Genomic DNA, 26,347 nt, shown 5'->3' on the forward strand with positions numbered 1-26,347 from the left:
AGAACCACGGGAACGTTTCCCTAGTCAGCGCCATTATTAGTGCAATGCCCCTTAAAGTGTTGCTCTGTGCCACCCAGTGGGGTGGGGTGGGGTGGGCGTCCACCCCCTTCCTCCTCCTCCCTTCCTCATGGGCTAGGTCTGTCTTCTGTGCGTGGCCCATCCCGTGCCCCCTGCTCTCGTGCCTTGAACCTTGCGCGTCAACACTGTCACGAATCCCGCCGAAGATGGTGCCTCTTCGTCGCCGGCCTACTAGTTGCCACTGATCCCCTTTTCTGTTTCATTTAGTTGTGTCTGATTAGTTGCACCTGTTTGGTGTTTAGGTTTTGCTTGTGGGCTATTTAAACCCAGTAGAACCTCCGGCTGTTGTGCGGGCTTGTTTTTCTGTTTATGGTGTGTGATTATTTTGTGGTATTCATTTTTCCGATCAGTTTCATCCTGTTTGTTTGGACTGGGTCTTTACGTGCCCTTGTGTGTGTGGCGTGACCGTCTCTCTGTGTTTTTGGAAAATACAGATCCACATCTTTTGAACTACCCTGCTCTCTGCGCCTGACTCCTCCACCCACTACTTATAGAAGCCGTGACACACCACTGTTTCATTGGATACAGCTGGAGAACTGCAAGGCAATCCCATTGTGCGCCTCTCGGGAGCCATGACCAATATGACCAATAAATATTGTCCTGCTAATAACAGGGTTAATAACATATCTGTGAGAATATCCAACAGGCTTTTATATAATTCTAAATTAATAATAATATTTGGTCACCTACAAACAAGCAAGATTTCTGGCTCTCACAGACCTGTAACTTCTTCTTTAAGAGGCTCCTCTGTCCTCCACTCGTTACCTGTATTAATGGCACCTGTTTGAACTTGTTATCAGTATAAAAGACACCTGTCCACAACCTCAAACAGTCACACTCCAAACTCCACTATGGCCAAGACCAAAGAGCTGTCAAAGGACACCAGAAATTAAATTGTAGACCTGCACCAGGCTGGAAAGACTGAATCTGCAATAGGTAAGCAGCTTGGTTTGAAGAAATCAACTGTGGGAGCAATTATTAGGAAATGGAAGACATACAAGACCACTGATAATCTCCCTCGGTCTGGGGCTCCAAGCAAGATCTCACCCCGTGGGGTCAAAATGATCACAAGAATGGTGAGCAAAAATCCCAGAACCACACGGGGGGACCTAGTCAATGACCTGCAGAGAGCTGGGACCAAAGTAACAAAGCAACACACTACGCCGCCAGGGACTCAAATCCTGCAGTACATCCTGATGTGTCCCCCTGCTTAAGCCAGTACATGTCCAGGCCCGTCTGAAGTTTGCTAGAGAGCATTTGGATGATCCAGAAGAAGATTGGGAGAATGTCATATGGTCAGATGAAACCAAAATATAACTTTTTGGTAAAAACTCAACTCGTCGTGTTTGGGGAGGACAAAGAATGCTGAGCTGCATCCAAAGAACACCATACCTACTGTGAAGCATGGGGGTGGAAACATCATGCTTTGGGGCTGTTTTTCTGCAACGGGACCAGGACGACTGATCCGTGTAAAGGAAAGAATGAATGGGGCCATGTATCGTGAGATTTTGAGTGAAAATCTCCTTCCATCAGCAAGGACATTGAAGATGAAACATGGCTGGGTCTTTCAGCATGACAATGATCCCAAACACACCGCCCGGGCAACGAAGGAGGGTCTTCGTAAGAAGCATTTCAAGGTCCTGGAGTGGCCTAGCCAGTCTCCAGATCTCAACCCCAAAGAAAATCTTTGGAGGGAGTTGAAAGTCCGTGTTGCCCAGCAACAGCCCCAAAACATCACTGCTCTAGAGGAGATCTGCATGGAGGAATGGGCCAAAATACCAGCAACAGTGTGTGAAAACCTTGTGAAGACTTACAGAAAACGTTTGACCTCTGTCATTGCCAACAAAGGATATATAACAAAGTATTGAGATAAACTTTTGTTATTGACCAAATACATATTTTCCACCATAATTTGCAAATAAATTCATAAAAAATCCTACAATGTGATTTTCTGGATTTTTTTTCTCATTTTGTCTGTCATAATTGAAGTGTACCTATGATGAAAATTACAGGCCTCTCTCATCTTTTTAAGTGGGAGAACTTGCACAATTGGTGGCTGACTAAATACTTTTTTGCCCCACTGTATAAGTTATCCCGTACGAGCTTTTGTGCCAATTACATTACGTTCCTACAGGTGTCAAGCTTATGGGCATGTGGCAGCAGTGTGTAGGGATATTCCTAGGTGTGAGAAGTGTGCAGAAGGGCATGAGACATAAGGAATGGGTAGAATTTGGGAAAGTAGTGATATAATTAATTCATTGTAGGGGTGCCCATGGGGCTGGGGATCAGAAATGTCCGGAGCGAGAGAGACAGGTTGGGGTTTCCAGGGTTAGAGTAGTGCAGAAGTTATCATATGCTGAGGCAGTGAAGAAAGTAGAGGAAGATGGGTCAAGGGGGAGGGATCCTGAGAGGAGGCCAACAAGTGATATATGTTTCAGTAAGATTGGATTTTTAGCCTTTATAGCAATGGTTATCAACTGTACTGCAGGGATTGAACGTAAGTCGCAGAAAATTGAGGTCGTGGTGGCAGCTGCAGAGAGGTATATGGGTGTGCAAGACTTGACATCAGAAGAGTTACAGGGTGTGTTAAGTGGTGGTTGGCCTGAAGTAGGACTAAGTAGATATAAATATTGCAGTAGGGTAGTTTTATTTATTATTATATCATTTTTATTAAAAAATGTTTTGTCAGTTGTGGTAGATTGTATTTTATTTATTTTTTCAAACTAAGTATGAGGGAGTTGTACTCCAGTCTAGTAGGTGGCGGTAATGCAACATTTGTTGAATGCCAACTGCCATTTAAACCTCATCTAAGAAAAAGACAGTTACGTCTTCACCCAAAATGCACTGCGCGTGTCAGTTTGTTTGATAGATAAACAAGAACTGCATAAGCTTAAACAATTACAACGAAACACTTAAATCGTATTCTGGTAAGATGGACAATAGTAATTTACCGTTCTGAATAGTATGCAGTTAAATGTGTCATTTAATTCCAGTGCAAATCAAACAGCACTGGCCTGCTGCTGCTAATATCGTTAGCTAACCTGCTAACGTTATCCTGTTGCTGTCGTTTTCGCTATCTAGCTAACGTTAGCCAGCTTGTGTTATGATAGGTTATTTACTAACTAGCTCATTTACAAACCAGCTAGCTAGTTTACAAACCAGTCGACAACCATGGTTCTTGCTAACCGAATGAGGAAACTCAATTGAGCTTAATTGGCTAACGTTATTTAGCAATCACCCAAATCCAGACAGCTGATGTCCTGAAAGGGCTGCAGAATCTGGATCCCTACAAATCAGACAATCTCGACCCTCTCTTCCTAAAATTATCCGCCGCCATTGTCGCAAACCCTATTACTAGTCTGTTCAACGTATCTTTCGTATTGTCTGAGATTCCTAAAGATTGGAAAGCTGCCGCGGAAATGCTTGTGCTTCTAGTTCCGACTATGCAGTAAAATCTAACAAGTAATCTAACCTAACAATTTCACAAGTATAAAGGAATGGATAAGAATATGTTCATAAAAATAAATGAATGAGATGAGTAATGTAGGGAATGTAAACATATATAAAGTGGCATTGTTTAAAGTGGCTAGTGATACATTTACATCCATTTTTTTTCATTATTAAAGTGGCTAGAGATTAGTCAGTATGTTGGCAGCACCCACTCAATGTTAGTGGTGGCTGTTTAACAGTCTGATGGCCTTGAGATAGAAGCTGTTTTTCAGTCTCTCGGTCCCTGCTTTGATGCACCTGTACTGACCTCGCCTTCTGGATGATAGCGGGGTGAACAGGCAGTGGCTCGGGTGGTTGTTGTCTTTGATCTTTTTGGCCTTCCTTTGGCATCGGGTGCTGTAGGTGTCCTGGAGGGCAGGTAGTTTGCCCCTGGTGATGCGTTGTGCAGACCTCACTACCCTCTGGAGAGCCTTAGGGTTGTGGGCGGAGCAGTTGCCGTACCAGGCGGAGATACAGCCCGACAGGATGCTCTTGATTGTGCATCTGTAAAAGTTTGTTTTTGATGACAAGCCAAATTTCTTCAGCTTCCTGAGGTTGAAGAGGCGCTACTGCGCCTTCTTCACCACGCTGTCTGTGTGGGTGGACCATTTCAGTTTGTCTGTGATGTGTACGCCGAGGAACTTAACTTTCCACCTTCTCCACTACTGTCCCGTCGATGTGGATAGGGGGCTGCTCACTCTGCTGTTTCCTGAGGTCCACTAGCATCTCCTTTGTTTTGTTGACATTGAGTGTGAGGTTATTTTCCTGACACCACACTCCGAGGGCCCTCACCTCCTCCCTGTAGGCCATCTCATCGTTGTTGGTATTCAAGCCTACCACTGTAGTGTCGTCTGCAAACTTGATGATTGAGTTGGAGGCGTGCATGGCCACCGAGTCATGGGTGAACAGGGAGTACAGGAGAGGATTGAGAACACACCCTTGTGGGGCCCCAGTGTTGAGGATCAGCAGGATGGAGATGTTACCTACCCTCACCACCTGGGGGCAGCCCGTCAGGAAGTCCAGGACCCAGTTGCACAGGGCGGGGTCAAGACCCAGGGTCTTAAGCTTAATGACGAGTTTGGAGGGTACTATGGTGTTAAATGCTGAGCTGTAGTCGATGAACAGCATTCATACATAGGTATTCCTCTTGTCCAGATGGGTTAAGGCAGTGTGTGTGGTGTGATTGCGTCGTCTGTGGACCTATTGGGGCGGTAAGCAAATTGAAGTGGGTAGGGTGTCAGGTAGAGTGGAGGTGATATGGTCCTTGACTAGTCTCTCAAAGCACGTCATGATGATGGAAGTGAGTGCTACGGGGCAATAGTCATTTAGCTCAGTTACCTTCGCTTTCTTGGGAACAGGAACAATGGTGGCCCTCTTGAAACATGTGGGAACAGCAGACTGGGATAAGGATTGATTGAATATGTCCGTAAACACACCAGCCAGCTGGTCTGCACATGCTCTGAGGACACGGCTGGGGATGCCGTCTGGGCCGGCAGCCTTGCGAGGGTTAACACGTTTAAATGTTTTACTCACATTGGCTGCAGTGAAGGAGAGGCCGCAGGTTTTGGTAGCGGGCCGTGTCAGTGGCACTGTATTGTCCTCAAAGCAAGCAACCAGTAAGAAAATGTAGGGGATGATGGCCCTCACTTATTAAACAAAAAATGTATTAATATTTGTTTGATTTACAGTGCATTGTGAAAGTATTCATCCCTCTTGGTGGTGTTCATGTTTTGTTGCATTACATCCTGCAATTTAAATGGATTTTTATTTGGATTTCATGTAATGGACATACACAAATTAGTGAAGTGAAATTTTAAAAAAGTACTTGTTTAAAACAGAAAAGTGGTGCGTGCATATGTATTCACCCCCTTTGCTATGAAGCCCCTAAATAAGATCTGGTGCAACCAATTACCTTCAGAAGTCACATAATTAGTTAAATAAAGTCCACCTGTGTGCAATCTGTCACATCATCTGTCACATGATCTCAGTGTATATATACACCTTTTCTGAAAGGCCCCAGAGTCTGCAACACCACTAAGCAAGGAGCATCACCAAGCAAGCAGCACCATGAAGACCAAGGAGCTCTCCAAACAGGTCAGGGACAAAGTTGTGGAGAAGTACAGATCAGGGTTGGGTTATAAAAAAATATCCAAAACTTTGAACATCCCACAGAGCACCATTTAAATCCATTATTAAAAAATTGAAAGAATATGGCACCACAACAAACCTGCCAAGAGAGGGCCGCCCACCAAAACTCACGGACCAGGCAAGGAGGGCATTAATCAGAGGCGCAACAAAGAGATGTTTGGCAAAAGGCAAGTGGGAGACTCCCCCAAAATATGGAAGAATGTACTCTGGTCAGATGAGACTAAAACTGAGCTGTTTGGGCATCAAGGAAAATGCTGTGTCTGGTGCAAACCCAACACCTCTCATCACCCTGAGAACACCATAACTATCTTTTTCATCGGCAGGGACTGGGAAACTGGTCAGAATTGAAGGAATGATGGATGGTGAAAAATACAGGGAAATGCTTGAGGGAAACCTGGTTCTGTCTTTCAGAGATTTTAGACTGGGACGGAGGTTCACCTTCCAGCAGGACAATGACCCTAAACATACTGCTAAAGCAATACTTGAGTGCTTTAAGGGGAAACATTTAAATGTCTTGGAATGGCCTAGTCAACGCCCAGACCTCAATCCAATTGAGAATCTGTGGTATGACTTAAATATTGCGGAACCCATCCAACTTGAAGGAGCTTGAGCAGTTTTGCCTTGAATGGGCAAAAATCCCAGTGGCTAGATGTGCCAAGCTTGTAGAGACATACCCCAAGAGACTTGCAGCTGTAATTGCTGCAAAAGGTGGCTCTACAAAGTATTGACTTTGGGGGGGTGAATAGTTATGCACGCTCAAGTTTTTTTTTTCTTATTTCTTGTTTGTTTTTGCAAAAAATATTTAGCATCTTTAAAGTGGTAGGCATGCTATGTAAATCAAATGATACAAACCCCCACAAAAATCAATTTTAATTCCAGGTTGTAAGGCAACAAAATAGGAAAAATGCCAGGGGTTGAATACTTCTGCAAGCTGCTGTAGTTCTCCCATCAAGGTACTCATGAAGAAAACAGAAGGCTAAATGTCATTATTTAAACTGCCTTGATTGTCTTAACATTCCAATGTAAATATATATTTTTTAAAACATGTCAAAAGCCAACCAGTAACCTTTGACCCCCTCCTCCTCCAGGTGTGACCATGGGGAAGGCCTTCTCCCTCCTGTCCATGCAGGCATGCTACGATGACTCCCTGACCACCACACAGGACGATGATGGGAAGAGAGAGGACGTGTCCCAGTTCCCCTACGTAGAGTTCACAGGCCGGGACAGCGTCACATGTCCCAGCTGCCAGGGTACAGGCAGGATACCTAGAGGTAAACAGGAGGAGTAGAGTACTACTAGCCTGGTCTCAGATAACTTAGATAAGCTGCTATACCATTTGAATGAATATGACTCGGTAAGAGTTTTGCTCAGCTCAGGATCATAGTCAGACGGCAGTTCAAGTGCTGATGTATATGGAAAACCACGTTGGTGCTATCTTGTGGATAATGAATAATGTGACTCCGACTCACTCTGTGGGCTTGAGGGAATGAGACCAATGACTGAATTTGGCATATGAAGGACACATGCTTTGCCCGTAGACTCACTATAATCAAAGCTGTGTTTGTAGTTTATGATTTTATCCCCAGAGTCGTCTGAATTTCCACTATGGGAAAATAATGTACAATAATGATTAGTGATGTGAATCTCTCCTTTCAAGCCTGATTCGATACCCATCTATCCATTTGATTATTCCACAATTTAATGAAACAAATCTTATGAAGAATAAACTATATCTAAGAGTTTTTCCGCCAGGCGGCGGCATAGGTGTCAATAGCGTTGAAGAAGTAGTTCTGAGGGCCAGCACCAATCCACAACTAGGAACACCACATGATTGAACACGTACTAATGCACGCACAGATTTCTGACACACCATGAACACAAACATGCAAGCACAGGCAGTCAAATAATAACCCCTATTTTTCATGGGAAAAACACTGCAGCTGTGCAGTCACTCCTTCATGGCTCTGACAAATAACCTGACTATTTTCCTTGATTTTTTTCCCTAGGCCACACAGTAGTCTTAGTTTTGGCACACAAAACTGAAAAGTATTTGAATTGTGGAACTAGATGTTCATACACTTGTTTGAGGATGTTACATCATGTCATCACACCCACCAGTGGTGAGAGCCTGCTCTAGTTGTTTTTCCCATCCTCTGTGCCCAAGTTGGTTTTAGGTGGCGCTACTTCACAGTTGGGCAACTGTTGCTTCCCTGAAGCACATGTATTTGGAACCAGGATAGCACTGTGAGAGCTTTTTCTGAGAAAGTGACTTCCTGCTATTGTTTGAGCCTCCTAACATAATTATAAAGTTTAAATATATATTTGCCTTTTTCATCCTATTTTTCCGAATATCTGTGGAATTATCATCCAAAATCGGTAAAATACCATATTGGCCAATGAAATCGGTGAAATTATTTAGGCTCTAGCTATGACACAGCCAGTTAATATAGCACAGTTTTGAATGACAGATTATTTAAACTCTCTTTATAGTGTTTTATTTACGTTTTAGAGGCGATAAGTTGGACAGATCGGGTGGAAAAATCAGTTTTCCCACACAACATCTCTCCTTCTCACTATCACGCATTAGTTTAGCTTCCCCACCTGCCATTTATACAAAGACCCGACGGAGCTCATTGCCTTGTTGAATTATGCAGAAATGGGCAGCGTGGAGCTCATGTCATTGATTTTGTTGGAAAGGGGAGAAATTGTGCTTTACAATGGTATTGACATTACAGTTGATCTGGAAGTATTATGTTTTTTGGGTGCTAAAATAAGGTCAATTGTACGAAAAGTGAGTGACTTTACATTAGTATGTATGTCGTGAAGTCTATAGCAGTGACGCCATAACAGTGTAACTCCGGTAGGGCAACATCTGAAAAATAGCGCACTTGGTAGTGTACCGGTGCTCGACCAGTGGGCGAAAGCCAACATCGCCCACGACAGAGTACGGTTGATTATCAAGGGAAATTGATTCCATTATCTTGGCTTTAATGGATTTCGTCTTTTGAGTTGTCTCGCTGAAATTTTCTTACTCTTTCATATGGCTGCTCGACCAATATATCGTGCATCCCTAAAAAAACATGTAAAAAAAAAAATAGAAAATAGTTTCTTCAAAGTAGCCACCCGTTGCCTTGATGACAGCTTTACACCCTCTTGCAATTCTCTCAACCAGCTTCATGAGGAATGCTTTTCTGACAGTCTTGAAGGAGTTCCCACATATGCTGAGCACTTGTTGGCTGCTTTTCCATCATTCTGCGGTCCAACTCATCCCAAACCAGCTCAGTTGGTTTGAGGTCGGGTGATTGTGGAGACCAAAGGACACATTTCATCAGACCAAACTACATTTCCACCGGTCTAATGTCCATTGCTCATGTTTCTTGGCCCAAGCAAGTCTCTTATTCTAATTGGTGTCCTTTAGTAGTGGTTTCTTTGCGGCAATTCGACAGCCTCATCGGAACAATTGATGTTGAGATGTATCCGTTACTTGAACTCTGAAGCATTTATTTGGGCTTCAATTTCTGAGGCTGGTAACTCTAATGAACTTATCCTCTGCAGCAGAGGTAACTCAGGGTCTTCCTTTCCTGTGGTGGTCCACATGAGAGCCAGTTTCAATAGTGCTTGATGGTTTTTGCAACTGTACTTTCAAAGTTCTTGAAATTTTCCGCATTGACTGACCTTCATGTCTTAAAGTAATGATGGACTGTCATTTCTCTTTGCTTATTTGAGCTGTTTTGGACAAAATATTGACTTATTGACTCCTATTTGGTAAAAGACCATCTGCTGAATACCACCCCTACCTTGTCACACAACGCATTAAGAAGGAAATAAATTACACAATTTAAATTAAGAAGGCACACCTGTTAATTGAAATGCATTCCAGGTTGACTACCTCATGCAGCTGGTTGAGAGAATGCCAAGAGTGTGCAAAGCTGTTATCAAGGCAAAGTGTGGCTACTTTGAAGAATCTGAACTATAAATATATTTTGATTTGGAGAACAATTTTTTTGGTTACTACATGATTCCATATTTGTTATTTCATAGTTTTGTTGTCTTCATTATTATTCTACAATGTAGAAAATAGTGAAAATAAAAACCCTTGAATGAGTAGGGTTGTCAACCTTTGACTGGTACAGTATATCTTATGGTGAACCTGGCAATTGAAAAGCACTAATTAGCATTAAGCTGTTCATTCAGCAAGATGTGAGTCGTGTTCACTCCGGTAGCCTTCACTCTGCCGGTAAAACACCATACAGCGCATTTGTTAACAATTACCCAAATTACATTTGTCACCTAAATAATAAAGCTTATGATTTGACATTGCGAAAGCCATTTTACAATTGTTTAAGTGCTGAAGGTGCTACGCAGATACACAAATATTAGATCAGGGATAGGCTCTCGTTGCCTTGAGTTGCGGATCTCTGTGTGCACAGTTATCTGACTTGGAGATCAATGATAGGCTGCTAATTTCAGTCACAAGATTTAGAGCTATTTTTGGATGGGGGACATACAATTATGAGTAAAAAAACAAACATTTGTGAACCGGATTTGGATCGGTTTGGGCTCCCGCGAATTGATGCACTCATATCTTAAACAGTTGAACCAGGGACTGATGCCTGTTGGTCAATCGTTACATTCCTAGTATTGCTGTAATGTTGTAGTTATGTCAGATGATTAGTTTAAATATTTTCTTGCATTACACAGGCCAAGAGAACCAGCTGGTGGCATTGATTCCATACAGTGACCAGAGACTCAGGCCTAGGAGAACGTAAGTGGAATGTTGTTGTTGGGTTGGTAGTTATAGGCTAAACGTCACAATAATGTTTTCCCATGTGACTGCAACTTTGCAAATAACTATTCCTTTCTTGCAATATTCTTTGTATCCTGCTACTTCTGACCCTGCCTTTGGCTCTCTCTTTCACAGAAAGCTGTATGTGATGGCCTCAGTGGCTGTGTGTCTGCTGCTGTCCAGCCTGGCTGTCTTCTTCCTATTCCCTCGTACCATAGACGTCTCTTACGGGGGCGTCAAGTCTGTCTTCGTCACCTACGATGAGGATAAGAGGATTGTCTATCTCAATGTGACGGTGAGCCTCTCCTATGTTCTAACCACACCATGATGATTTGGATCAAGTAGGACAGTAGGAGTAAGTAGGAGTCTTTGCTCCAAAGGTTGCCCGTGTTCGGGCAGATGAGTTGGGTCACAAATATAGTGGGATTCTAGGTATCCTGCCATCCCCGGTGATTGAGCCCTTGAGCAAGGCACTTAACTCCTAAACTGCACCAGGGTTGCCGCACTGGCTAACTCTGGTTTCCTGTGTGTTTGTGTGAAAAGATGAATTTCTGTGATCATAAAATGACAAAATATTCTTCTTCATTCCAGAACACTCTGAATATCACCAATAACAACTACTACAGTGTAGAGGTGTCTAACATCACAGCCCAGGTCCAGTTCTACAACACCGTGATCGGGAAGTCCTGCATCAATAACAGCACCGCTATCAGTCCTCTGGGCTTGCAGCAGGTACACAACTCTAATAACACGGTAATAACTCTGCAATAACCATGGGGGGGGGGGGGGGGGGGGGGAAGTACAGCGTCCAGGCAAAATATATAGCTGGGGTACATGAGCCTATCACAATAATTGTAACAAAATGTCAAGACAATTGTAGACTATTACACCACTTTGTATCATTACTGCATGTCAGCGGCATGAAAACAGGTGACATAGCCTATGCCGCAAAATGTGATGTGGTTTGTCGAGAACAATGACATTTTGCCACGGCAGAGATCTGTGGCCATCACCGAGACACGCGCAGGCAGCAGTGGACACATACAGTTTGGCCTAAATGTCATTACACTGTAACAGATGACTCTTTCCATTCACCACTGTTTGGAGGCTGGTAGTATGTTGCCAGTGGATGAATGTGGGTGGGTAGCTAGTATATGAGCCCTTTGAAGTGACTTTTTGGAGGCTGGTAGTATGTTGCCAGTGGATGAATGTGGGTGGGTAGCTAGTATATGAGCCCTTTGAAGTGATTGTTTGGAGGCTGGTAGTATGTTGCCAGTGGATGAATGTGGGTGGGTAGCTAGTATAGGAGCCCTTTGAAGTGACTGTTTGGAGGCTGGTAGTATGTTGCCAGTGGATGAATGTGGGTGGGTAGCTAGTATATGAGCCCTTTGAAGTGATTGTTTGGAGGCTGGTAGTATGTTGCCAGTGGATGAATGTGGGTGGGTAGCTAGTATAGGAGCCCTTTGAAGTGACTGTTTGGAGGCTGGTAGTATGTTGCCAGTGGATGAATGTGGGTGGGTAGCTAGTATATGAGCCCTTTGAAGTGATTGTTTGGAGGCTGGTAGTATGTTGCCAGTGGATGAATGTGGGTGGGTAGCTAGTATATGAGACCTTTGAAGTGACTGTTTGGAGGCTGGTAGTATGTTGCCAGTGGATGAATGTGGGTGGGTAGCTAGTATATGAGCCCTTTGAAGTTATTGTTTGGAGGCTGGTAGTATGTTGCCAGTGGATGAATGTGGGTGGGTAGCTAGTATATGAGCCCTTTGAAGTGATTGTTTGGAGGCTGGTAGTATGTTGCCAGTGGATGAATGTGGGTGGGTAGCTAGTATATGAGCCCTTTGAAGTGATTGTTTGGAGGCTGGTAGTATGTTGCCAGTGGATGAATGTGGGTGGGTAGCTAGTATAGGAGCCCTTTGAAGTGATTGTTTGGAGGCTGGTAGTATGTTGCCAGTGGCTGAATGTGGGTGGGTAGCTAGTATAGGAGCCCTTTGAAGTGATTGTTTGGAGGCTGGTAGTATGTTGCCAGTGGATGAATGTGGGTGGGTAGCTAGTATATGAGACCTTTGAAGTGACTGTTTGGAGGCTGGTAGTATGTTGCCAGTGGATGAATGTGGGTGGGTAGCTAGTATATGAGCCCTTTGAAGTGACTGTTTGGAGGCTGGTAGTATGTTGCCAGTGGATGAATGTGGGTGGGTAGCTAGTATAGGAGCCCTTTGAAGTGACTGTTTGGAGGCTGGTAGTATGTTGCCAGTGGATGAATGTGGGTGGGTAGCTAGTATATGAGCCCTTTGAAGTGATTGTTTGGAGGCTGGTAGTATGTTGCCAGTGGATGAATGTGGGTGGGTAGCTAGTATATGAGCCCTTTGAAGTGATTGTTTGGAGGCTGGTAGTATGTTGCCAGTGGATGAATGTGGGTGGGTAGCTAGTATATGAGCCCTTTGAAGTGATTGTTTGGAGGCTGGTAGTATGTTGCCAGTGGATGAATGTGGGTGGGTAGCTAGTATATGAGCCCTTTGAAGTGATTGTTTGGAGGCTGGTAGTATGTTGCCAGTGGATGAATGTGGGTGGGTAGCTAGTATATGAGCCCTTTGAAGTGACTGTTTGGAGGCTGGTAGTATGTTGCCAGTGGATGAATGTGGGTGGGTAGCTAGTATAGGAGCCCTTTGAAGTGACTGTTTGGAGGCTGGTAGAATGTTGCCAGTGGATGAATGTGGGTGGGTAGCTAGTATATGAGCCCTTTGAAGTGACTGTTTGGAGGCTGGTAGAATGTTGCCAGTGGGTGGGTAGCTAGTATATGAGCCCTTTGAAGTGATTGTTTGGAGGCTGGTAGTATGTTGCCAGTGGGATGAATGTGGGTGGGTAGCTAGTATATGAGCCCTTTGAAGTGATTGTTTGGAGGCTGGTAGTATGTTGCCAGTGGATGAATGTGGGTGGGTAGCTAGTATATGAGCCCTTTGAAGTGATTGTTTGACAATCGGATGAAAACATGACTGGTTGTATTTATGCTATAGCTTATAGGTAATACGTTTTCCAAGTTAAATGACATCTTTACGACGAGGCACACAGAGATCCTAATAACGTTTCTATATGTAATTCTATGATTAGGCCCTTACAATTCTACTTTCACCACTGGTAATAACACTAACTGCACTGTAGTAGTGTGGTTATTACACAACCATCATTATTGGACATGCAGCAGAAACTCCAGTTTCACTAAATTCAAGATCCAACAACCCCTAGCTGGGTTTTTTTGTACTAGATTCAGACACCTCTTCCCTGTCCTGCATCCCTTGTCACAATGAGTATTTCAGGTCAATTTCCTATTTTTGGTTCTTAGAGCACTCTTTCTCTAAGCACTCTTTCTCACCTTTTTGATCATAACCCTGTGTGTTGTGTTGTTCCCAGATTGACTACATGGTTCCCGCCATTATAGCAGACGAGATAAGCTACATGTAGTAAGTACAGCACGTCACAGTGCTAGTATTATGAGAACACTGGGAGCCTAATGGTCGAGATGTTGTTTAAAATAAATCCTATGGGAGTACAGATTGCAGTGTGGAGTCCTCTTTCAGTTCTTGCTTAACCTCGTCCCCAGGCTCATATGTTACCGCATATAGAGCCTGGAAACCACGGGACACTAAAGTGTGACTTGAAAGGGGCACATGCTAAATGCATGAGAGGGACAGAGAGCCTGTCACAGCTGGATTAAATCTGCAGTAAATAGCCATGTTGGATCACACCGACCCATATGACATTTTGGAAGCCCAATTGATTCTGATCTTCGGCATATAACGTTTATGTGAAGACGTATTTTTAGATCAAGGGTATTCAACCAGGGGTCCATGAAACATTTTTATTATTTTTGTATGCATGTATCGCTAGCAACCAATTTTAATTTATTATTACATACCTACAATAGAAAAGAGCATAATATCTTATGTCAACTTTATTTCGTAAACTTCATATATTGAGCCAGTTACACTCAATGGAATATCTGACATACAGTTGAAGTCGGAAGTTTACATACACTTAGGTTGGAGTCATTAAAACTCGTTTTTCAACCACTCCACACATTTCTTGTTAACAAACTATAGTCCTGGCAAGTCGGTTAGGACATCTACTTTGTGCATGACAAGTAATTTTTCTAACAATTGTTTACAGACAGATTATTTGACTTATATATTTGTGATACAGTGAATTATTTGTACATACACTAAGTTGACTGTGCCTTTAAACAGCTTGGACATTTCCAGAAAATGATGTCATGGCTTTAGAAGCTTCTGATAGGCAAAAAAAATCAAAAATCACGTTTATTTAACCAGGTAGGCTAGTTGAGAATAAGTTCTCATTTACAACTGCGACCAGGCCAAGATAAAGCAAAGCAGTGCGACACAAACAACAACACAGAGTTACACATGGAATAAACAAACAGTCAATAATACAAGAAAATGTCCATATACAGTGTGTGTAAATAGGCCATAGTGGCGAAATAATTACAATATAGCAATTAGACACTGGAGGGATAGATGTGCAAGTAGAGATACAGGGGTGCAAATACAGTATAGGGGATGAGATAGTTGGATGGGCTTTTACAGATGGGCTATGTGCAGTGATCTGTGAGCTGCTCTGACAGCTGGTGCTTAAAGTTAGTGAGGGAGGTAGGAGTCTCCAGCTTCAGTGATTTTTGCATTTAGTTCCAGTCATTGGCAGCTGAGAACTGTAAGGAAAGGCGGCCAAAGGAGAAATTGGCTTTGGTGGTGACCAATGAGGTATACCTGCTGGAGCGTGTGCTACGGGTGGGTGCTGCTATGGTGACCAGTGAGCTGAGATAAGGCGGGGCTTTACCTAGCAAAGACTTATAGATGACCTGACCAGGTGGGTTTGATGACGAATATGAAGCTAGGGCCAGCCAACAAGAGCATACAGGTTGCAGTGGTGGGTAGTATATGGGACTTTGGTGACAAATCGGATGGCACTGTGATGGACTGCATACAATTTGCTGAGTAAAGTGTTGGAGGCTATTTTGTAAATTACATCGCCGAAGTCGAGGATCGGTAGGATAGTCAGTTTTACGAGGGTATGTTTAGCAGCATGAGTGAAGGAGGCTTTGTTGTGAAATAGGAAGCCTATTCTAGATTTCATTTTGGACATCATTTGAGTCAATTGGAGGTGTACCTGTGGATGTGTTTCAAGGTCTACCTTCAAACCCAGTGTCTCTTTGCTTGACATCATTGGAAAATCAAAAGATATCAGCCAAGACCTCAGAAAAAAATTGTAGACCTCCACAAGTCTGGTTCATTCTCGGGAGCAATTTCCAAACACCTGAAGGTACCACGTTCATCTGTACAAAGAATAGTACGCAAGTATAAACACCATGGAACCACGCAGGCGTCTCATACTGCTCAGGAAGGAGATGCGTTCTGTCTCCTAGAGATGAAGGTACTTTGGTGCGACAAGTGCGAATCAATCCCAGAACAACAGCAAAGGACCTCGTGAAGATGCTGGAGGAAACAGATAAAGTATCTATATCCACAGTAAAATTAGTTCTATATCGACATAACCTGAAAGGCCGCTCAGCAAGGAAGAAGCCACTGCTCCAAAAACGTCATTAAAAAGCCAGACTACGGTTTGCAACTGCACATGTGGACAAAGATCTTTTTAAATTTTTAATTTAGAAATATCTTCTGGTCTGATGAAACAAAAATAGAACTGTTTGGCTGTAATGACCATTGTTGTGTTTGGAGGGAAAAGGGAGAGGTTTGCAAGCCGACGAGCACCATCTCAATCGTGAAGCACTGGGGTGGCAGTATCCTTTTGTGGGGGTGCTTTGCTGCAGGAGGGACTGGTGCACTTCACAAAATAGATAGCATCATGAGGAGGAAAATTATGTGGATATATTGAAGCAACATCTCAAGATATCAGTCAGGAAGTTAAAGCTTGGTCGCAAATGGGTCTTCTAAATGGACAATGACCCCAAGCATAATTCCAAAGTTGTGGCTTAAGGACAACAAACTCAAGGTATTGGAGTAGCCATCACAAAGCCCTGACCTCAATGCTATAGAAAATGTGTGGGCAGAACTGAAAAAGTGCATGCGAGCAAGGAGGCCTTACAAGTCAGTAACACCAGCTCTGTCAGGAGGAATGGGCCAAAATTCACCCAAAACCTTTGACCCAAGTTAAACAGTTTATAGACAACGCCACCAAATACTAATTGAGTGTATGTAAACTTCTGACCCACTGGAAATATGATGAAAGGTGAAAGAAATAATTCTCTCTCCTATTATTCTGACATTTCACATTCTTAAAACAATGTGGTTATCTAAACTGACCTAAAACAGGGAATTTTTACTAGGAATAAATGTCAGGAATTGTGAAACTGAGTTTAAATGTATTTGGCTAAGGTGTATGTAAACTTCCGACTTCAACTGTAGGCTTTAAAAAAGCACCTGTGAAAAGTGCTGCCGGTAAGCTTTCTTGACTTGGACATACATTTTTGCAACACATGGCTCACCTTTTATTTTAAACAGCTGCTCTTAGAGAACATGTGTTTGCAGTTTCTTTTCTACCTAATAGACAGAGTTTATACTTCCATTTTATAATGTGGACAAGTCAAAATCCATTTTTGGGGTGACCAGTTTTCCTTGGAGGGGGTCCCTGGGCAAGAAAAGGTTGAAGACCCCTGTCTTAAATTCATACTTTCTGATTTCCCAAACTTCATTTCTTGTTTAGCCTTTCACTTGCGCTGCTTCTGCTTTGAAATCCACAACGTATAGGGGTGGTTCAAGGGGTATGCTGATGGACTGAAAGGTCAACAATAGGCTCCTTTCAAGTCCCTTTCTGAAACTCTGTGAAAGCAGACTGTTTGACAGAGAAAGAGCCAGCTGGTGGACAAGATGTTTTTTTTTGTTTTCTTATCACGTGAAACCGCCAATCTGACTGAAGCTTCTGTTCTTCTTTTTCCCAGTGATTACTGCACCCTACAGACCATAAAGGTGCACAACATTGTGCTTATGATGCAGTAAGTACTCTGTCTGCACATCTCTTTAAATATTCATACAGGACCACAGAAGCCTGGTTCCCATTCTCCCATGTAATACCTGTTAATGTTCTTGTAATACTTGTCAATAATATATTGAATAATCCTGTTTCCAGGGTGACGGTGACCACAGCGTACTTTGGCCACATGGAGCAGGTTATTCAGGAGATGTACCAGTATGTAGACTGTGGAGGTAATACCACCACTGTGAGGGGGGAGCAGCACAAGGTATCTAATGCCCCAATACCCCCATACTTGCCCCCCTACCTGACCTGAGCCCGGTCCTGGTGAGTGTCCTTGGATGCTAGTCTTAGATCAGGGATCTAGGAAACCTGCCAAATCTGGAGAGGAGCTGTGTGTGTGTAGGCTATTGTTCCAGCCCTTCTCTAACACAGCTGATCAGCAGGATATAGAATGTTAGAGCAGGGATAAATGTGTCCACCCAGTAGCTCTCCAGGAGGGGGGTTAGCCACCCCAGCCGAAGATGGTACACTGTGTTTCTCCTTCCTCTTCACCATCCATCTACTGATGAAGACCCCACTGTCATGCATTTCTGTGTTAGCTTACCATTTTGTTGGGAGTATATGCCAAATGTGCAGTTGAGGGGAAAAATACTTGTTTTAAATGTATTAACACTACCACAATGTTTCAGTACCAAACCATTATGCACTTTATTAATGCAGTTCAAATTCAACCTGTCACTGTGACAATGTAATATTTCACGATGCCACTCCCGACTCCTCCAAACCACTTTGAACTGTAAATGTATATGAAGTAATAACACTTTCCTGTCTATGGATGAGGATAACCTCTGAAAGAGTTCTCTCAGTAATCTGATCTCAAATCATTATGATAGTCAGAGAAGTTGAGCCAACAGATCTGGGACCAGTCTTCTATTCTCAAAGTTAGACCTGTTTTAACACAATAGTGTGTGTTCTCAAGACATTAATCTAGTCCATTTAAATCTGCTGGTAAATCACAGTCCCCTATATAGCACTACTAGGGCTCTGTCCAAAGGAAGTGCGCTATATAGGGCCCTCAAACTCAACTCTGGACCTCAAAGCCAGTTCCATTGTGGGTTTTCATTGTTCCCCTCTAGTCATGGACTGATTTAGACCTGGGACAACAGGTGGGGTGCAATTATCAGGTAGAACAGAGAACCAGCAGACTCTGGACCTCGTCGGGTTAGAGTTGAATTCCCCTGATATAGGAAATAAGGTGCCATTTGAGATGAAGCCAGAATGTGGCGTTTCCAGAATTTCTCAGCTTACCAGCTTCTCCTTTTAGAGGGCTCTGTACAATCTGAATTTGGACCAGTTTACTGCGATCCGTTGTGTGTGTGTGATCCGTTAACGTGAATTGAAAGGCTTATATCCCTGAAATTGAGTACATTTTAAGATATTAAGTTCCTTCCACCACTCTGTTCCCAATTGGTAAAATATTGATTGATTGATAGTGATTCCTTATCAGTAATTTACTCCTCTCAGTTTGTGCCCACGAGGGAGTTGCGTAATGTTTTGCGATCCATACCTACTGCTGATTTGTAATTGACCAACTGAATTTTTACATTCCATCGGATCCATTTTCATGATATACATAGAGGATTTATTAATAACCTGCAAGGAACTGCGTTTTGATAATTTACTTCCCTGCCTATGAAACTCAGTTGAGTTTGTAGAACTACCTGGATTTAATGAAAACCTGTTTTAATACAACTTTTGTAATATGATTCCTACCTACGTTGTAGAGAACCTTTTTTGAAATATGAACTCAAATGAATATGAACTCAAATGAATATAAACTACCCTCTTTCATAGATATAAATATACCTTGAATTATACAACTGTAATAGAAACAACCCTCTGTCATAGAAAAATATGCCTTGAATTTCTTAATGAACAATCAAACTGTGTAGTTTGCCGTTGATGTAATTAGCAGTTTCCTAGGTTATCGTAGAGCACATTTAATTATTTTTTTGTTCCTAATCATACACCTTAATCGTGTATGGAAGAGTGGTTCAGCTTGTGATGGAATGTTTGGATCGAGTGAAGACTTTAAATACTATTGGTACATCAAGAAGAAGTGGTTTTGATGATCTGATGAGGTTCTTTCTGAATGTCTACTTCTGTGGGGTAGATACATTATTCTGATTGACAACTATTTGACGAGATGTAAATACAAGCTGTTTTTAAAGAGTATAAATGTAGTTTTTATTTGTTATTTGCTTTTCATCATATATAAAATAGTTTGTCCTACATAGGTATGTTGTCATGCTTTCAGGAAGAAATTAATGTAATAGCATGAATAAAGTTGTCACCACATTTGTCTTATCTTGTATTTTCTTCAGTCTTTGTTCATACCTTTTTTTATATTTCCAAACCACAGAGGAACTGGTGAGAAATTGAACACCTACATCCTTTAGCACATGAATCAGTGTGACATCACAATTCACTCACAATGAGTTCATGAACCAGAATTGGAATCATACTGGTAATTCTAATTCGATGGATGTTAGCCAAACGGTTGTCTCCTGAGCAAAACTGAACTCGCACAGTGTTGCCATGGGGACAGTGGACAGCCGGTGGGAACAGTTTTTACATCATAAACCCCATATTTGACAAACACCTGTGCATAAATAGCCCCTTCTGGTGGCATTTGGCACATTATTTAATTTCCTTAGGTGGCTGAAGGTATGTTGGCATCCATGCACTTTCAGGCCATTTTGGAAGGTGATCTTTCTTTTGCCTTACTGCAAAGTAATGGGAAGTTGCTATCACTGATGACATGTTGATGCAAGCTTGTATACTTACTGACTTGTCAGATGAGCCTTAACGTGGTTGTAGCCTCAAAGTTGTTTGGCTTGACAATGGAGCAAGAGCACCAATTGATCCTGGAACAGGCCAGTAACCAAAGTTTGAGTCCCAGGACGGACAGGGAAATCTGGAGGAAGTTGCAGCCGAAGAGTTGCTGGCTTCAATATCCTATGTTCTATACCCAGTACCATTGTGCCCTTGGGCAAAGCACTTACCACCAGCAAATATGAAAAGAATGTCTCTGCGAATAGTATTGTATATTACACATATTGTATAACTTGTTTATTTTTGCATTTTGTGTATGCAGTACCAGCAGTTTCATTACTTGTGAACAATGCTGCCCCTAACGGGGTATACCAGGTGTACCACGCAGCACCATCGGCATCCTGGCATGGTCTTCCTGTGTCCCCCACCTCACCAGCTGGCCTTGACCACTTCAGAGATACAAGGGGGCACATTTCCAGTGGTGTAAAGTACTTAAGTAAAAATACTTTTAAGTACTACTTAAGAAGTTTTTTGGGGTATCTGTACTGTACTATTTATATTTTTGACAACTTTAACTTTTACTCCACTACATTCCTATAGAAAATAATGTACTTTTTACATTTTCCCTGACACCCAAAAGTCCTAGTTACATTTTGAATGCTAAGCAGGACAGGAAAATTGTCTAATTCACACACTTATCAAGAGAACGTCCCTGGTCATCCCTACTGCCTCTGATCTGGTAGACTCATTAAACACAAATGCTTAGTTTGTAAATTATGTCTGAGTGTTGAACTGTGCCCCTGGTTATCCGTAAATTAAAAAAACAAGAAAATCATGTCTTCTGGTTTGCTTAATATAAGGAATTTTAAATGATTTATACTTTTACTTTTGATACTTAAGTACATTTAAAACAAACCAAATACTTTTAGGCTTTTACTCAAGTAATATTTTACAGGGTGACTTTTACTTTTACTTGAGATATTTTCTTTTAAGGTATCTTTACTTTTAGTATGAAAATTGGGTACTTTTTCCACCACTGCACTGTTCCCATGAGCCCTGTTGAAACACCTGAGACAAGCCAACATCAGGAGGCTTCTGACTGGAGCCACGGGAGTTCTGACTGGAGCCACGGGAGTTCTGACTGGAGCCACGGGAGTTCTGACTGGAGCCACAGGAGTTCTGACTGGAGCCACGGGAGTTCTGACTGGAGCCACGGGAGTTCTGACTGGAGCCAGAGTTCGGACTCTTCTGAGCCACCCAAGAAGAAGAGAAAGAAGAAGCATGCTGCACCAAAACAGAGGAACCCAGATGGCAGCTTTAATTGGACAAGTACAAGAGAATAATGTCACTGCTGAGGAAAGACGGAGTGGAGGTGGTGGATGAGACAGGGACTAACAGACACTGACAGTGAGTCTGAGCAACATATGAATCGAATGGTGACAGCAGTGAGTAAAGGGGAAAAGCAACAGTGAAAAGTAGGAACTGAAACCAGGCTAACCGACTAAACCAAGACAACGGAGACTCAGCAATCTGACATATCCTCATCTCTGGTAGAGACACAGACTGATGGACCAGAACTGGAGTGCTTATTCTACCTAGCAGCAGAGGGCAATGACGAGGCGGACCTGCTCTCAGAAGTGTCGGATGGGCCCTCAGCGGTCCCAAGATACCTAGACTTCTCCGAGGGCGCTTTGAGCAACATGATCCTTTCACAATATGCCACTCTCATGAACATGTTCCCTCATCTGCCGCGTCCTCCCTTACCTGTACCCTCCATCCTCCCTCTGCAACCTCACCTCGGCCCAGTCTATGGAGAGACTCCAGACCTACTCACACCATCTACCCACAGCGACTGAGTCACCCATGGCAACCCCAGTGATGCCGGCTACACCAATACAGCCGGCCGTTTTGAGGACCAGTATCCTGCCTCCCGAGAACCCCAGCAGCCAGGTGATGCCGACTACACCAATACCTACAGCCATTCCGGGAACCCTTTAGCTATAACTCCAGAGCCCATGCAGCCAGAAGACTACACCAATTCAGGCAACCTCTTGGAGGAACAATATGTTGCCTTACCTGACAATATGGTCAGACCTTTTTGGGACTCTGACTATATTTCTACTGAGCCTGCCTCCTCCCCAGAGCCAGAGCCAAAGATTCAGCCATTAGTGCGGAGAGCGAGCCGATGAAGAGGGAGGCCCAGAGACTGAGGCAGCAGGAGGCCAGGGATACATTATATAGCCTGGGCCGCAACCCACTGGCTGACAGGGAGGACTTCACACTGGGGCGCTACCTGTTCACTGACTGAAACACAGTGACTGTGACTATGGAAAAATAAACATTTGGATTAAAGACAATGCTCTGCTGTTTATTCTAATGTAATGTGTGTTTGTTTACATTAGAATCAGTAGTAGGAAATAGAATACCTTCATTATAGATTAGCAAGTGTGAATACCGTGACACTGTTAGCTAGTTGATTAACTAGTCATTTTGATATCTCCATGTCTCTGGGAAATGAAATGTAGTTGGTGGATTTACGTTATGATTGATATCAGGCAGCAATAATGACAAACAGGACTATAACATATCAAGACTAGGAAGGAAGACAAGGTACTATATTTTTTTCAGCACTTGTCTTCTGCTGTTGGAACTGTGGCTGTCGGTCGAAGCAGTTGTCTGATTTTAAGGGCTATGTGTGTAGGCCTTATCCTCTCAAGACTGAGCGCCCCAAAGGACACAACAGAACAGGGCAAGACTTCTGTTCACATGGAGACCCAATATGAAGACATAATATCTGGCCCAATCAAGCAGACGATTCATCTTGTGTAACATGCTGACCCAGAAGAAAGCACTCAGTGAAAAATTGCCTTAATGAAATTGACTACACTGCTGTCTAGAGGCAGACAGATTGAAATATTCTCTGTGCTTGTGCTATGACAGTTTGCTATGGGAGTCAGTTAATACATTGATACTGTAGGCTATTACATCATACAGTTAATGCTACATCATAGCTCGTTATGTAGTGTTATCAGTGCTTGACTTGGACTGAAATAGGTTCCGGTACTCATTTTGGGTGTCGGTATTGTTTTTATTTAGGTGTAGGAGCTCCACAATACTTTTGAGCTAATATTCTATAAGATGAACAGGAATTTATCTTTTATTTATGACATCATAGCTGTTCCTTTAAGAAATAATGAAGATTCAAAGATTCAAAGATTCAAAGATTCAAAGATTCAATTCCCAGCAGGTGGTACCTTTTAACTTTGAAACAGTGTCAACTAGAAGTTGTTGAATTGAATTCCAGTAAACGTTTCATTTAATTATGAGCCATGTAATAAACTTGTAATAGATGACACATGACAGAACTTGTTTGCTTAACTGCATGCAATCACTTACTGGTGGAGAGGTCACAGCCTGTCTTTGAATCTAATACACTCACACACTTTTACTGCACTCATTTCAGAGTACCACTGCCTGTAAACTTCCCCTAAATGGCCTATCTTACCATAAAATATTTTGCCTACCCCACCATTGTAAAGAAAATACTATGAGAAAATAACACAGCCAATGTAAAGCTGAACGTAGTCACTTTAAGTGACGATGAAGTGTGGGTGTATATTGCAGATAAAGTAACAAGGGAATTGACCCCCATTGCTTGTACTTTAATATCAGATCCACACCAAAAACAGGATATCACATGACACTGTGTTTTGATATGTTTACAGTGCTAAGCAACAGCACTGTTTTGCTCCATTTCATTTCTGACATAGATCACCTATTTTCCCTGTCTATCTTTCATATGCCCATAGACTATATTATTTTCAGCATTATATTGGGGTGGCAGGGTAGCCTAGTGGTTAGAGCGTTGGACTAGTAACCGCAAGGTTGTGAGTTCAAAACCCCTGAGCTGACAAGGTACAAATCTGTCGTTCTGCCCCTGAACAGGCAGTTAACCCACTGTTCCCAGGCCGTCATTGAAAATAAGAATTTGTTCTTAACTGCCTGGTTAAATAAAGGTAAAAATTGAAAAATGACCCAAATCAAAAAATGTATATTAAAAAAATGAATGTATGGAAATTGTTATTGAACTCAAAATACCACTCATATTTCAGAACATTTGTATCAAAGCTTCATTTGACTCCAGTTTTGTAGCACCTACGTATGAAATATTATGGAGTCTTAAAGGAGGAGGTCTGGGTAAGTCCAAAAATGTCAGAAATATGCCAACTTTGATTATTTCTCAATTATGTTTTTTGATTTTTTGAAATGTCAAATATATGTCAACAATACTTCCTCCAAAGGACCATTCTATTTATTAAATGTTGTGAAAGTCCCGAATCATGGTCTTATTTTGTCCTGCTTTCGTGAGGAATCACCATTATAAAACTTCCATCACTGGTCTGGTTCCTCCTCTTCCATTGCTCACATTAACTGACACTAAGTGGAAACTGGTCACTGGCGTCACAAACTTTAAAATAACCTTATTTTTGAGGGGGTTAAAACTCTACAGTACTCAAAACAGATTAGTTGCACAACATTAGCAGATTGGTCTTGTAAAAAAAACACTTGTGTAATAGTTAGTAGTAAGTAGTTGTACTACAGACTGTCATTGCATTTCAAGACTTATGAGGAAGATGCTTGACATTTTCCAAAGATTTGGCCCCAAGCTGTGCAATGTGTTGGAATTGAGCAGGTACGACTGGTAAATCTACAAGTTTTGAATACCATCGCAAAAAACTTGAACTAGGGCTCTCCCCTAAACCATGACCTTTAGAGACCAGTCTAATTCGAAACAAGAAATAGGGAACTTGAAAGGGAACCATTCTGTAATGTCTGGTTTATATTTAGTTTCTTGGTCAAATGGTAATATTTCTTTAAACCAGAGTAGAGATCAATTCTGAACTGATGCAATTATGGGGATTTTTTTCCGGTTCTTTGTGTTTATAAGTGCAGAGACAAATAACCTTTTCCATCGGGGGAGACTGAAATGATTTGGAATGGATCCCCAGATCCTAAAAAAGTTCTACAGCTGCACCATCGAGAGCATCCTGACCGGTTGCATCCCCGCCGGGTATGGCAACTGCTCGGCACTACAGAGGGTAATGCGTATGGCCCAATATATCACTAGGGCCAAGCTTCCTGCCATCCAGGATCTATATACTAGGCGGCATCCAAGGAAGTCCCCAAAAATGGTCAAAGACTCCAGTCACCCACGTCATAGACTGTTCTCTCTGCTACCCTGCGGCAAGCTGTACCGAAGCGCCAAGTCTAGGTCCAAAAGGCTTCTTAACAGCTTCTACCTCCAACTTCTGAACAATGAATCAAATGGCCACCTGGACTATTTACCTTGACACCCCCACCCCCACCTAAAACCCCAAACAGCAAGCAATGCAGATGTAGAAGCACGGTGGCTAGGAAAAACTCCCTAGAAAGGCCGGAAACTAGGAATCAACCTAGAGAGGAACCGGGCTCTGAGAGGTGGTCAGTCCTCTTCTGGCTGTGCCGGCTGGAGATTATAACAGAACATGGCCAAGAAGTTCAAACGTTCATAGATGACCAGCAGGGTCAGATAATAATAATCACAGTGGTTGTAGAGGGTGCAACAGGTCATCAACTCAGGAGTAAATGTCAGTTTGCTTTCATAGTCGATCATTCAGAGTTAGAGACAGCAGGTGCGGTAGAAAGAGAGTCCAAAACAGCAGGTCCGGGACAAGGTAGCATTACCTCGACTACCTCGACTAACCTGAACCCCCGCACATTGACTCTGTACCGGTACCCCCTGTATATATGGCCTCGTTATTGTTACGTCATTTTATTGTGTTACTTTTTATGAAATGTTTTACTTAGTTTATTTAGTAAATATTTACTTACCTCTATTTGTTAAACTGCATTGTTGGTCAAGGTTTGTAAGTACGCATTTCGAGGTAAGGTCTACTACACATGTTGTATTCGGCGCATGTGATAAATATAATTTGATTTGATCTGCTGAGCACTGTTGAAACTACAAGATAA

The 26,347-nt window shown here is 42.5% G+C and overlaps 1 protein-coding gene across 4 annotated transcripts; it reads left to right on the plus strand.

Moving 5' to 3' along the window:
• Positions 1 to 2,876: 2,876 nt before the first annotated feature.
• Positions 2,877 to 19,858, plus strand: LOC110496445 (transmembrane protein 106B). 4 transcript variants are annotated; one of them, XM_090208871.1, is made up of 9 exons: positions 2,898 to 3,005; positions 5,581 to 5,661; positions 6,804 to 6,986; positions 10,417 to 10,480; positions 10,637 to 10,796; positions 11,093 to 11,233; positions 13,907 to 13,956; positions 17,466 to 17,519; positions 17,654 to 19,858. In XM_090208871.1, the coding sequence occupies exons 3-9, from the start codon at positions 6,812 to 6,814 to the stop codon at positions 17,811 to 17,813; spliced, it is 804 nt and encodes a 267-aa protein (XP_090064997.1). In that variant the 5' UTR covers positions 2,898 to 3,005; positions 5,581 to 5,661; positions 6,804 to 6,811; the 3' UTR covers positions 17,814 to 19,858. The 4 variants fall into 4 exon arrangements, 2 of the variants coding, with proteins under 2 accessions (XP_021428034.3, XP_090064997.1); XM_021572359.3 differs by lacking the exon at positions 5,581 to 5,661 and having other exon boundaries at positions 2,877 to 3,005; XR_016488563.1 differs by lacking the exon at positions 13,907 to 13,956 and having other exon boundaries at positions 2,899 to 3,005.
• Positions 19,859 to 26,347: the final 6,489 nt, after the last annotated feature.

Source organism: Oncorhynchus mykiss, chromosome 18, assembly GCF_057628025.1.
Source record: "Oncorhynchus mykiss isolate SJ-2025 chromosome 18, ASM5762802v1, whole genome shotgun sequence".
NCBI classification, from domain to species: Eukaryota; Metazoa; Chordata; class Actinopteri; order Salmoniformes; family Salmonidae; genus Oncorhynchus; species Oncorhynchus mykiss.